This window comes from Lepeophtheirus salmonis, chromosome 2, assembly GCF_016086655.4.
Source record: "Lepeophtheirus salmonis chromosome 2, UVic_Lsal_1.4, whole genome shotgun sequence".
Lineage (NCBI taxonomy): Eukaryota > Metazoa > Arthropoda > Copepoda > Siphonostomatoida > Caligidae > Lepeophtheirus > Lepeophtheirus salmonis.
Window position 1 is genome coordinate 7,218,325 of NC_052132.2, and position 14,828 is coordinate 7,233,152.

General features: G+C 30.2%; 2 protein-coding genes and 1 long non-coding RNA gene across 3 annotated transcripts in view; 1 reads left to right on the forward strand and 2 right to left on the reverse strand.

Moving 5' to 3' along the window:
- Window positions 1-1,051, reverse strand: part of LOC121132531 (potassium voltage-gated channel protein Shab) — a 72,368-nt gene extending 71,317 nt beyond the window's left edge. The window contains exon 1 of the mRNA XM_071894179.1: window positions 659-1,051. The gene's annotated coding sequence lies outside the window, so the exon portion shown is untranslated. The remainder of the gene's footprint in view (window positions 1-658) is intronic.
- Window positions 1,052-1,152: 101 nt separating this feature from the next.
- LOC139907704 (uncharacterized) lies at window positions 1,153-2,195 on the forward strand. The gene is made up of 2 exons (XR_011784440.1): window positions 1,153-1,230; window positions 1,316-2,195. It is a non-coding gene; the product is annotated as an uncharacterized lncRNA (long non-coding RNA).
- Window positions 2,196-14,274: 12,079 nt separating this feature from the next.
- Window positions 14,275-14,770, reverse strand: LOC121113883 (potassium voltage-gated channel subfamily A member 7-like). Its single transcript, XM_040707747.1, has 2 exons — window positions 14,497-14,770; window positions 14,275-14,423 (listed from the first exon to the last, which is right to left on the reverse strand). The coding sequence occupies exons 1-2, from the start codon at window positions 14,768-14,770 to the stop codon at window positions 14,275-14,277; spliced, it is 423 nt and encodes a 140-aa protein (XP_040563681.1).
- Window positions 14,771-14,828: the final 58 nt, after the last annotated feature.

Genomic DNA, 14,828 nt, shown 5'->3' on the forward strand with positions numbered 1-14,828 from the left:
TTGTTAGTTTTTTCCCAAATTACATTTGATTCCAACACGTCAACTATTGCAACTGACGAAAGACAGTAGCAACAATAAAAAAATTCAATGTAGAGCTGTAAATTTGTCAAACTTTTTATTTAATTTGTTTTTTTTTTGTTGAAAAGTAAACAAATAAACGTTGGAAAATAGACTTTAAATAATAAAAATCAATAGAAAAAAAGTAACACACTGATTTCAAGGAGTTTATTTGCACTGAGTGATATAATATTCAAAATTCTGTATCAATGAGTGAGATTTTAACTTGATAAAGTTTGCAATAACTGATTGCCAAAAAAAACACATTATTTAAATTATACAATTTACAGCAAAAACAATGAAACATCTAGATTAAAAAATGTTACTCCTTTATAAAAAAAAATAAAAAAATAACCCATCAAATGTAGCTTCTATTAGCTATCTCTAATGATTATTTTTTTCTTCCAAATAATCAATAATATACCATATAATATCAAACTATATGGTTGTAAGTTCTGGAAAAAAAAAGATTTGAAAAATAATCCCTGTCTTCCCTACATTCTATGCAGAGTATAAAAGGTTCCGTGACAGTATATATTTGATAAAAAGCGCTTAGAAAAATATAACATAAAATCTTTATAAATAAAAAGTTGCTTCTTACTTTTAATAACGAATAAGTAACTAAACATTTTCTTGGAGGTGTTATAATATTAAATACTTTTTGAGCAAATGAATTACATATTCACAAATCTACGCACTTTTATGAAGAGAAGAAACAAATAGAACTTTTTATGGGTTGATCACTATGAAACAATTATTGTGGAACATATCACTGTAAATATTCTACGTAACTTTCTTTTCTATACATGTACAAAAAAAAAAAAAAGTAAAATAATACGTGTTGCGGTATGGGGAATCGTAGTCTATTATTGACAAAGAAGGAAGGTGAACACTGCTTTTTATTAATTGTAACACACACAAATAGTAGCCTGCCCGTAATTATACTTTTTGAGTAGGTACTACACAACATGTCGAAAGTCTCCTTGCCTTCATTACTCTAACTGCAAGTAGGAATTTATTATTCTTTTTATGTATTTGTTGAACTAAAGTATTCATTAGAGATATTTATGTACATATATATTGTAAAGGGTAGTTCTTTTAAACGTTCGCAATTTTCTCTGGACTCGTCCCATCTCCTACAAACATGTTTTAAAACAAATTATACAATGAAGAGTAAGTCTAGTACAAATGTCACTCTATCACTTCAGTTGCTCATTATGCTTCCTTACGACAACATACTTCCTCTTATTTTAATCAGGCACAAAAACGTTGTGCACTTTTGCCTAAAAGCGGCCAAAATCGTCCAGAGTCCTGAAGAAAATAACCAAAAAATTGAGAAGAATCCTTGCCAATCGATGAATGTGATCTCTGACAGCATGGACATAGAGTCCCGTTCAACTCTTCATTGTACCATCAATGAATCATTACGTTACCAAAGTTATGCACGTGGCAAGAAAGAGAATCTAACCACCTCAAACAGGAAGAAAAGGGTTACTCGAACCAAGGCATTGATCAAGCTAAAATAGAAACATGCCGTGAAAGATATTGTCTGGTTCTTTTCAGACGAGAAAAATTTCTGTCAAACCCAGAAGGTTAGCTCCAGTAACAATATATACTTGGCAAAAAGTTCTTATAACGATCTAAGGATCACGAAGGTCAAGTATCGAAAGCAAGTTATGATTCTTGGGGCTGTTAGTAGCAAGGGTTACGTTATGCCACCCTTCATCTTCAAGAAGGGGTGGAAGATCCACGCCAAGGTCTAAATCAGTGTTATCTACACTAAAGCCTTCACCTGGAGCCTTAACATCATGAACGGCAAATCTTGGATGGGGCAGCAAGACGGGGACCTTTTACATGACCAAAGAACGCTCAATTTTTCTGACGTCCCGCAGAATCCTCCTAATTAGCCAGAATTAAAACCTTTAGACAATTTTGTTCTGGGCAATTTTGAACAAGTTTTCAATAAAGGTCCCCATAGCACCACAAGATCCCTGAGAGCTAGAATAAGGAAATGTGGAATGGTCAGGGAGACTGTGGGACGTTATCCAAGCTAATGGCAATTTTATGGATTGAATGTCAAATTTATGCTATAATGATAAATTATGTGAACATTTTAATAAAATCAGTTAAAAAAATAAGTCACAGGTTTTTTCTTCTCGGCTTACGAACGTTTAAGTGAATCATCCTTATATCCTGTACATTAAACAAGGAAAATAATCAAACTTTATTAATTCAAGAAAAAGAAAAATATATCTTAACTTTGTTCAAAGGCTTCCTTGACTTTCTCCTTTTGAATGCTCTCCTTTACATCTTTTTCCATGTATTTAAAAAAAAATATGATTAATGAATATGGGGAAATAACTTCATTCAAACTTCTTTAAGGAATAACTAACCTAAGAGTGATCTATGTACTTATTCCTACCTAAAATATTTTCCCTTTTTGTTTGACCATTTCAAATTGTCAGTCAAGAAAGAAAATAAATGACAAAGGAGCTATTATTATTATTCCTTAATTTAAATATTAATTAAGAATATGAATAGGGATTATCAGCTTTAAATTTTCTTTGTCTTAAGAGGGTTGTAGAGAGTTAATAATTCTTTTGTTTTGAATATTTGATTATATTGATAATGGATTGAAAGTACTAATTAATAAGGATGGCTTGATAAAAGGAAAGTTATTTGAATTACAATTACTTTAAATGCGTTATCTACACGGTGGGGTTTTTTAAATCCTCAAAATTGAAGGATAATGTAAATTACACTCAAAAATATTTTTCTCTTATATAATGGGGGTCATGACCAACCATCTACAACTTCATCTATAGCCTCTAACCTGGAGTTGAGCCTGGGACAAGTCTTGATAAGAAACTTATCAAACTTCTTGTTCATGTTTACCACTGCCCCGATAATTGTAGTAGAGCAAGGAGTCAATTGTGTTAAATGCACGTTTATTGGACTTTCTCTCGACGACACCACGTACATAGTAGAGTGAGGGATTCAGATCAAACGGGCTGGTAAAGTCTTTGTTTTTCAAGGATAAATCCGATTGGGACAAACTGCACCAACTTAAAATTCTAGCATGACATTGCATTTGCTAACGTCAATTTAAGATCTCTAGCATTATTATCCATGGAGTTATGTGCGATTTTAGTTTAAGTTTACATTTAGTTCAATTGCAATTTCTAAGCATAAAGCCAAGATTTTTTACCAGGTGCTCTTATACATCCTTAGTGATGTATAAAAATAATATTTAAAAAAGTTACTTCCAACTTAAACCTGTTAGGAAATTTTCATTTGTCCACTAGAGTCTACTTTGTGCATTTGGTAACCCAAAAATTACATAATGCTTATCAATTATTACATACAAATTTTATTTATAGTTTAAAATATATATTAGATAAGATCTAAGGGAATATCATAGTGTATTTTTATCATATTTTGTTTGATAACTACCAAAAGCATCCAACAAAAAGCTAAAAGAAATTGCTAGAACATATAAATAGTTCTTTGAGTACAATAAGCGTCTTGGCATCTATTCGCATTTTTTGCCTCTTATAACTATGGTCCATGATTTCCTTAGGAATATTGGATCTCAGAGAAGCTTTCGACACTGATCTCCCTTTTTTAGGCGGTGAAGTCGCGCTTGGCCTACCACTGGTCTTTATCTTCACGGATCTTGTATGAGAGCTTGAGCGATTGATGTTTTGAAATGCGACAGATCTTTCTCCCCATTTTCAGACTTCCTATGTATATGAAACCAACATTCACTGTAGTTATATCAAGGAAGTGAAAAAATACTTTGATATACCATCACTGTTTCTTGCGTCGGTGAGAATACATTAATGCACATTAATAAAAAAAATAAACTCAATTCAACTTGAAAAATAGTTCTAGATGCATGATATACAACTGAGTGGACACATGAAAAATCAGCATTTTCTCCACTTTGCAATAATATTTTGGAAATACCATTGCATAATCGTCACTTATATATTATTTAATATATTTATATTTTTTTTATCTGAATAGATGCTTAATTATAAAAATGTAGAGACCGAAATAGGATGAAATTCCATATTTACTTCTACTTTATCGTCCATTTTAATAAAATGGAGTACTTTTCCTTTTAAAATCCATTAGCCAATAGGATTTGTTTAATTAATATGATGCAATAGGTTCCACAGGAGTGGACAATATGTTGCATTGTTTCATAATCCATGTAGATATATGTAGAGAAACACTTTCAAATAGATGTACACTGTAGTTACTTCTATGCATGAAAGGGTTAAGTAAAACTTTTATGATATGCATTTTTTTTTAAATTATGTAAAAAATAAAATATTTATTTGATCAACTTAAGATAATCTTGTGTTAATTTTTTTTTTTTTTCATTTAGCTTTCCTTTATTAAAGCAAGCTATAAATGATGCACCTAGACCGTTCAAATAAAAAATACCTTGTTAAACTTCAGTTGAGAAAGGAAGAAAAAAAGACTATAGTTTTTCTTTTTCTAGTCATTTTTTTTTACTAATTATCATCTTCATGTAAAATTTTAATTAAATTAGTTACTACTTTATACATATATATCATTTGTCAATTTTTAAATATTTACTACTTTTTTGTTATAAAGTTTTTTTTATCTCAACAACTTGACGGATGTTCTGTAAATTTTTCTTCTTTCGAGGTCGGCCAAGAAAGTATTGTGCTATTTTCCCGCCTTTTACCACTCCATCGTTAACAACAGACATGTCATAAATTTTCTCTTTGCTTGTGCAACAGCCAGGATCTTATTCCTATTCGTCAACTGGTTTCTAGCCTCATAATGTCAAAAATAGATAAGGAATCTTCACCAACAACTGTTATAAATCCAGGTCATCTACAGTATCTTTTGGAATCTGTTGGAACGTCGGGTTTCCATATTTTGAGCCATGTCTCTTGCTGCAGAGTCTGTGTTCTAAAGTTAGTAATTTTGATAACATCTTTGTTCAGATGTCGTTTCCAACTTGATCACAAAGTAATGTTCATGGTACGAGTTGTAGTCACCTGCGAAACGTGCATATCTATGTAGAAGTCTCTCGTATATATTCTAAGAATATATCCGCGATACAATCAGATAATACATGGCGCAGTTGACAATTTTAATCGATTTTCAAAGATTTCAATAAAAAAAATGGTTCTAGGCAACGTGTTAACATAGTTAAGTATTGTTCAACTACCGGTATTCTAGTGGTATTGGGGTACTACTGACACGTTCAAAAAGAAAATATATATTAGGATGTAACTACCAAATTTCTTAGTTGGAAAATGGTAAATACGAGAATAATCATTGTCTTTTTATATCGTCATCAAATTTATGTACTAACCCATTCCCATCATTCCAAACATAGACGTTTCTGTAAATGCTTAAAACTGCTCTTACCGATATTTTTTTAATAATTTTATCTAGAAAAAGTATCAAAAAACATATGCTTATTGTGACACTGGAACCCAACAGAAAAATATTAGAAACATGACAACACTATTGCATATATTTTTTGTCAACACAAAAGTAAAATATATTGATTTTTCTCTTAATTTAATGTAAATTACATATATATTATTCGAGATATTATGGTTAATTTTCTATCAACCAATTATTCTTATTAACTCTTTGTGTGCACCACAAATTGCATAGGTGGTAAAGGGGCCATATTGGGGCCAAAAAAGTATCTCAAATCAAATAAAGATTTTATACTATAGAAAAATTTGCCAAGTATTTTGAAGATTATATTTTAATATTTTTAAATTTTGATTTGACAATAAATGATTTAATCAAAAATTGTAACTTTATCATTGAAAGAAAAATATTTGGAATATGTATATCTACATTTTGGATATTTATTATAGTATTCTTATATGTGGATATAATATGTGGTTTCTAATTATAAAAACAATCTTGAACAAAAATCAGAAGAAAGAGAAAATGACAATCTAATTAACAATTGTATGCACTAAACGACTTACAGACGCCGGATAAATTTGTTGCAAGTACTTTTAATGTAGACAACTAACATGGTAGGCTACTCCTCATCCTCATTGACATATTTTTTTGAATCTTTAAAATTTGGGGGCCTTATTCTTGCAGGCCTGGGACTCTACTAAGCAACATATACTATAATCTAGGATATTCGGATTTGGGATTGCGGAGGCCAATAGTTCACAAAAAAACCCGGAATTGAAACGATGGTTCACGTTTTTACCATCTCTGCTGCTTGGAGTAGTGCTTATTGGATCCATAGAAAGACACCATTCGCCCCTTTGATGCATCTTGACAAGATGAACCTTGATACATTGATGTCCATGGCCATCTCCGTCATGGAGAGATCCAGCTGCTCTTTAATGGCTTCAATAAATAACTTTCTTGAATTACCCCTCCTTTGGCTTCTCACAGATCCTCACCATTATCCAGGACCACTTTAATACGGTAAACGGGTGTCTTTAAGCCATATTTAGCAGCAATAAATACTTTTATGATATTCTTGCTAGAAACAAGGTTGAAATCTTTCACCTTTGTTGTTCTTGTGACTTGATAATAAACTTTAATGTTTTCGATACAATAATTTTAAATAATTGAAAAAATCAACAGTTGCTTACAAAAAAAATTGGATAAAAACTTGAAAAGCTCATTTGAAATATTAAATTTATGGAAAAAATTTAAAAATAAAATTTTAAAAATGTTCCCAAATTCAAACCTGTTCTGATTTTTTTTTTTTTTTTTGGGAAAAAAATTACAAAATTCTACAGCTGTTGACAAAAAAAAATTCCGGGAAAAATACTTAAAAAATGTACAGATTTTGACAAAAATTTCAAATGTTTATTTTTCTAGTAAAAAGCAAAAATTCCTCAATTTGGGGTGGGTGCTCGAGCCCCTCCAGCTCTGAGTTTAAGCTGAGTTATAAAATATGTTTCCAAAAAAATTCAAAGCTTTTGCACTACCCAGTAGTATCTTGATATTTATAAACATATAGACGTACAAAATAAAATTATCTTATGGTTGTCTCTTTTTGACATGTTGATATATTATCTAACTAATTAATAACAAATAAGATTTAATTAATTAAAAGCTATTTATAGCTCATATGGACCTTCTTTAATTAATAATTTTTTACCATCGAAACCAAATACACCTATTTGTATCTGTATACATAAATCGATTCTGTCGAATATAAAAGAATTGCTTTAGTGTCTAGTTGCATGTTTATACAATTGCAGTTAATTAATTGGATACTGTAACAAATCCAAAGGACTCTCAGTACAAGAACTGAAGCACTGGTCTCAAGAAATAATATTATTGTTCCTGAGACTGGACTCGTCTCAACACTACTCTGAAGGATACACTATTTTCAAATTCGTTATAACCCTACATTAGTCAACATATTTTTTACGTAGTTTTTTATAGTAAAACTTTACCCCATATATTATACGAATTTATTACATGATACACAGTCGACATAGACTCAAAATAATGCTATTTAAATTTGTAAGATTTTTTAAAACTATTTCTTCCATTTTGCACGAATAGATAAATATTGAAGTTCTAAAAAAGCTTACTTCATTTCAAAAAAAGGAGAAAAAATAAATTAAAAAAATATCTCATGAAATTTTAATTATATTTAACAAAATAAAGGTGTCAAAAATTTACTAATTAATTTTAATAATACTGAGTGTGATATATAGATCAACAGGTGATATGGCATTAGTACCAACGTATATAAATTGAACATAGATAAAAAGAAAAAGCCAAAGAACGACATAAAAGCAAAAAAATTAATCAAATATACCAAACCTTGATTAAAAATGGCAAAATTTTCCAATTATTCCAAGAAATTGCATTATTACAATAACTGAAAGTTGCATTTTTTTAAGAATGTTGCAGAAGATTACAAAAAAGTTTCTGGCGATAAAAGTTATTTAAGAAATTTATAAGTTTATAATTCATTCAAATACCTGATTTCCATGATTTTCGTAGTTTCCCCCTCCCAAAAAAGGGAGAGCTAAAGGCAAGGGATGATAAGATATGCGTTGATCACAAACTCTTGGACAAGTTGTCCCATGCAGCCTCGATAGAGGATTTCAGCGAGTCCACAATTCAGTGGGGAGTTCTGTTGGTCTCTCCCTCTAAGAAAGAAAGTCCAGTTGATTCAAATATGGCGAGTATGAAGACCACATGTCCTTGAACCAAATCCCCTCCCCCCCTGCCGGAACTTCTGCCATTTCGCTGATGTATGTGATAGTGAGCCATCCCGTGTCCATATTTAATTTCTGTTAGGTAGTTTATCTTCAACTATGGCAAGATGGTGTACTGGAGCATCTTGAAATAAGCCACCCAGTCGATTTTATCCTCGGGCTTCTGGGAAAAAGGTGCATCTTTTTGCAACTGGCTGCCTTTACCTCAAGGAACATTATCTAATTTGGATGTTTGGTTCAGTATACTCCCTTAACCTCTTCTTTTACGTTTGCGAGTCTGTGGTCATTATTGCCCCGATTATTCATTTGGCCTTCAAAAATTATGTCAAAAGGTAGGAGGGGGGATCTTCATATTAGAGGACAATGCCATGATGACCTTCAAGGCCCTCCTGATGGTCTGTGAAGCCACAGATAGTTTGTTGGAGAGGCGATTCATGGATTTCGTATTGTCTTTCTTTATCCTCTTTTCCAGACAAGCCATAAACTCAATATTTCGCTTCAAATTATTTTCTCGTTTTCTCCACTCCCTACTTTTCTTGAAAGGTATTTTTCATATGTGCAAACTTGAAAACAAGGCTCCCAGAGCACTTTCCTACTGCTATAATATTTTCCACAATAATTGCTGCGTCAATGAAATCAGGATCCGCCAACTTTTTGCTTCTTGCTCACTTATGATGAAGAACTAGTGAAATGTTTATAAATATTTATTTGATGCACGTAAGACCAACGACGGAATGTGAAAAAAGAATGACAAAACCACGTCATAATAATGGTAAAACGAGAGTTAATTACATGTCCACGTCTTATTTACGAACCCTATAATTGTTTTGTGTAGTAGATATTTATTTTCTTATTAATGCCCTACTTACCCACACAGATGCAACTGTTTTTACAAATATGAAATGATGCTTGTAAAAGGTATAGCATTACATTAATTCACATTTGTCTCATTCCTCGACATTTAGAAACTTTTACTGTACATGTATAAGGTACATACATAACTAGTACTGTGTTAGTCCTTATTTATTTAGTCCAGTCCTGTCCAATCTTAGGACCTGTCCACAAGAATGTCGGCCCTTCCGACTGTTAGTTCTAGAACTGATTAAAAAGAGAAAAAATAAAGTTGGGTGACGTCATCAAAGACTGAACTTTATAAGTCTTAGGACTTATATGCAGGACTGGCCTGGACTGAGACTGAACTGGACAGTATCGTAGTCTTCTGTCCTAAATAAGAACTGACACAACAATGGGTATATATATAATAACTCTAGAGAAGTGGTTCTCAAACTCTGCGCCCACCACTATTTCAGATGCAATCGTTTTCATTTCTCCAATATCTATAATGTCCAGTCTTGTATACATTTATATAAGTAGTGATGAAAACCCGTTGTAAAAGGTCTTTTGGAGTTGGCAATCTGAAGAGTCAATTTTATTTTCCTAACCTATTGTCATTATGATTTAATTCCTGGAGAGGAACTTCCTTTTTAATTAATTCCATTATATTTAAAACAACCTGATTGAACATTTGCGGGTCCTCATAACAGACGGAGACTAATCCTGTCGATATGTTGCAGAGTTATAATTGTAAGTCTTTGTTGGACTCAGAGAAGAATTGAAAGATTATTCCCCCCCCCCACTTCCTTGCAACAGATAATATCAGCTGATCTAATAAAACGTCATGACAGCTAAGCTATTTTTCTCCAAAGCATTCTTCAAATTGTCAGGGTTACCATGTTGATTTTCGGTTTATTTTTTTAACTTGTCACAAATGCTCTTATTATCATCACTAAATAAAAGACATTAATAATATTTGTAATATAAGACACTTGCAAGTATATTTGTATTTTAATTGAGCTCAGACTGTTTACAGGTTGAGGACCACTGCTCAAAGCGGGTGACTTTTACTATTAGAAATAATAATATAGTCATATATGTTCTTAATTACTTCAGGGCTTGCAAAATCACTGTCCCTGATTATCCTGAGGCTGTTTGACTCGGTCTACTAAAATTTTACATTCTCTGCCTGACACTCTAGCTAAAAATGTACCTATTGAAATTTCTAAAGATCATGAGACTATTTCCTCAACAACAAATTACATTTTCTAATTTAAAAAAAATAATCAATTTTCTTGTTATCTGTTTATAAAAGTTTCATAAATATTTATAAGCTTAAATGCGTCATCACTTGAAATTTAAAATTTAAAACAAAAAATGAGCCACTTCATTTCATTCGCAGCTTCCAAAATCTAAAGACTATTTGCCAAAAGGCCTATTAGAGATCTTAAAAATGACAAACCCTTAGCAATATAAATGAAATAGTTCACATTTCAGAGCTCTAGAGTTCAGGTAACTTTTTTTAGCCAATATAAATCAACTATACTAGATACAAAAATAAATATTTTTTGAAAATCTACTTCTTATGGAACAAGTTTTGATCAATAAATCTTTTGTAACAATTAGCATTGATACATAGAAGTTTAGATTGAATGAAAGATTCAATACAAGTGCATTTATTTCGTTTAATAGCTAACTTATATAGGGAACTATAATACTATAATAAGGAACTAATATTTAAAACACGTTCTGTTCCAACAAATAAAACCTTCTATTAAAAAAAGAAGGATCGAAGGATGACGTTTTTGTTGAGACTATCCATATCAAGCGTCGGATAATTTTTTTAGCGTCACTCCAAAGGAGCTTGTAATAGTATTAATTTACACCAAATTACTGGCATGATGTTGATTTGTTTATTTCATTTAACACTAAGAAGTAAATTTCTTCCGTTATGGCGTGGAAATAATACACCAGAAAAATTACAAAGCTATTTTTTTTATCTTTACATGACACACAAGTAAAATTAGCTATGCTCATTTGAACAGAATGGAAGGGAAAAAGGTAGTGAGTTATTATTTATTTGTCACTGTGTATTCAATCCATTCTCACTATATTTCAAAAATGCCTTGTATTTGTTGTGCTCCGGGCTATAAGTCGGGTTATCCTGGCCAGCCAAAAGAAGACAACGTTGTTCTACATAGGCTACCCCTAAAAGATGGTGATCTCCTACGTAAATAGATACGAGTAATACAGATGTTCGTAAGATCATTTTACATCCTTATAGTATTGGTAAACGTGCAGGAATAGACTAACTAAATGTTTCAAAAAAATGAAAAAATAACGTTACACATCGGATTTGTTATACTTTGTAACATACCATGTTCATCACTTATATGAATTAATATATTCTTCGGACATTGCCTGTCAAATATCGTTAAAATCTTCGAATCCAAGACGCTGTTTTACTAAATTGTTTATTAATTTGCTCCAAAATGAAACTACATGCATTCCCGTTGATTTAAAATATATATATAAAAAAAAATCATGTTTTTGTAATGTACTACACCAAGTAGCTTTCAAATTCGTCAACTTTTGTTGTAAAAACTATGTCAATGAACAGAATAGCATTATCCATTAGGCCCGTAAAAGAAACTCTTCATATAATCTAGCAAATAGATAAATAGCCAAGTTGGCTTCTCAATCTTAAATATTTATTAGGTTCCCGAAAAAAATGTTCATTTAAGAAATTTACTATGTAGTGTCGTTAAATACCAAAAATCCATATTTTTTATATGCTTAGTTTAAATATATCGTTAAGGTCAATGAAGTTAGTAAAGTTTTTCATTTTTAAAAATTACATACCTAGGGGATTATTTAATATATGGGAAGGAACGAAATGAAAAGAATTTCAGCAATATTGAAGATATATTTATCTAAATTTGAATAGCGTTATAAAAACGGAGTTGGTACTGTCACAGATTTTAAAGAATCGTACTAAATATAAAGGTGTTAAGTTAAAATTGTATACCTCCAAATGTATGAAAGGTTTCCTGAATACAAAATCAGTGATAAATCCCCCTTTCTATAGTCCCAGCATAAGTGTAGCGATCATGGCTGATGCAATACTTGTGTAACATGGTGCAATACATTTACTATATCCATCGTTGTTGGTACTTATTTATGTGTGATGTATAGTTTGGTTTATTGTGTTATGTTCCTTGCCCAATTTCTCCATTCTCGAAGTTTAAAAGATCCTAGACTCCGCTGTAAATTTTTTTTTTTGTTCATCTTTCACATTTATTTCCCTCGCTTCAAACATCCACTTTCATCACCTCCAAAATTTTCTAAATCACCCCATTTGCGGTAATTTACCCCTCTTTCCAAACCACTGATCTATGTAAAATGATTTACATTCAAAAGTTGTACCAAAATCGTTTTTTGAAGGAAATAATATTTATATTTTTAGTATAAATTTCTGCCTGTCAAACTTTCTCCATAATTTTATTAAAGATATGTTTTTCATTGAGTTGCTATAAAAATAAATTGACAGACTGGTTAAATTTTTAACCAGCAAATTTCAAAATGAAATAAAAATTTAAAAAAGAAATGGAAAGGATTAAAAATTAATCTTTAGTAATATCAAAGATGATAAAAATAAATTTACAATTGATTTAGTATGTACAGCTAATACTTTACAATATATATGCAAGACGACAGAAAACCCGAAATTTATTAACAAATGTTGCATGTAGAATAAAAAATTTACTTATATATAGTGATAAGTTAAGTAATGTATCGCTTGTAATGGGCAAAGATATACTTTGATATATTTATTAAAATCTTATAAATAAAATACAATGTAAATATTGTCATAAAATAACAAACTATAAATTATTATAATATTCCTATTTCTAATCAATATATAATATTTAGTATATCATTTAAAATTTTTTACTTAAGTAATCATATAAAGAAATTGCATCAAAATATAAATAAACTATTTGTAAGAGCAAAATAATATTTAAACTTCATAAAAAAACAAAAAAAACGGACATTATATGAGAGGCTTAGTTTTAAAAATGTGCAATTATTGGGATACGTCTCTAAAATATAATTATTTCAGGCATTAATATTCTAAATGTTCAAGTAAGAGAAAATATATAATTATTCATAGTATTAAACTTCAGTTTTATCATTGAAATTCTAATAAATAATATAAATATTTTTTATTATCTGTCAATGCAAAAGTTGATCAAAGTAAATATCAATAAAAATTGTTCAAAATTCAAATCTGTTTTTGACAAAATAGAAAAAACACTTTAAAATAGGAAATAAAAAGAAAATGTTTATTTCAATGGATAATATATGAATTTTTGCAAAGTGCCAAGGACCACAAATGTGCTATGTAAGTATTTATAAAATCTTTTCATCATTGTCCTATATATTTTAAGGATAATGAAATAGAAAAAATAATCATTATTGCTTATATTTATGAATGATTAAGTGTACTTAATGTTATCTAAAAATAACATTTTGAAGAGTGTTTATATTTACAGCCTATTTTATAAATTTAAGTATAATCGAAATTAAAAAAAAAGATATTAAAATATGTTATGTAGAAGTGGCAAACAAAAAATGAGATTAATAATTTTAAATGAAGGATTTACAGTTCTAGTAGAATCATACAATTATAAAATATTGTATGTACGATCCGTATACTAATGGTGTAATTATTGCCTATTTTAAGTATTATCTGGTACATTACTAAGTTCAAATGTCCATAATTATATTACTCATAAATACATAATAAACTTGCAATTTCAATAAATCAAAATGAAATGATTGTATCAATGTATAGTTGGTAATTAGAATAATCAATATTGTAAATAAATAATATATTTTAAGACAAAGAAATTGCAAATTGTACAAGACTGTTAATATGATAATATTTATTTTTGTTTACAATCTAAAAATAAAATTATTTAATGAGCAATTTACTTTGCTGTTATATTCAATTTGAATAAACCACATGACCATGTATAAAATAATAATATTGCATCATTATCTAACAATTGATTTTTAAATTAGAAACAAAATATGAGAGCAATTAATTTAAGCGTGCATAACAAGTACAAAGTGTATAAAAATAGTGATGTGTTCAATCGAAATGATTGAAATTATATTGATGAACAGGTTTGTAGCTTCGCTTTTTTAGCATTTTCTCTCTATAAAAGAACTGAAAACTTCTTGATAGAATGGGGATTGGTAGAGTCAACGATAATATACCAGAGATGGCACACAAGGAACCTATTCAAAGTAAATATTAGGATATTAGGAAATTAAATAACATAATATGAAATGGATGATTATTTGTTGTAACCTAAAACTTTCCCGATGGGAGTGATGGGAACAACATCTCCATATCCCACAGTCGTCATTGTGATTGTGGCCCACCAAAAAGACTCGATTGAATTTGCAAAGTTGTAGTTGACATCCTTCTCCGCAAAGTAAATCAAATTACTAAATATAAACATAATTATACCCATTAACATCAGAATGAGTCCAAGGGCATTTGAACTTTTATGGAAGGTGTAGCCTAATAATTTAAGACCAATGGAGTGATGTGCTAATTTAACAACCCGTATGATCCTCATTGCACGTAGAACATGAAGGGCCCTTTTGACATCATTAAAGGACTCTCCACTATATTTG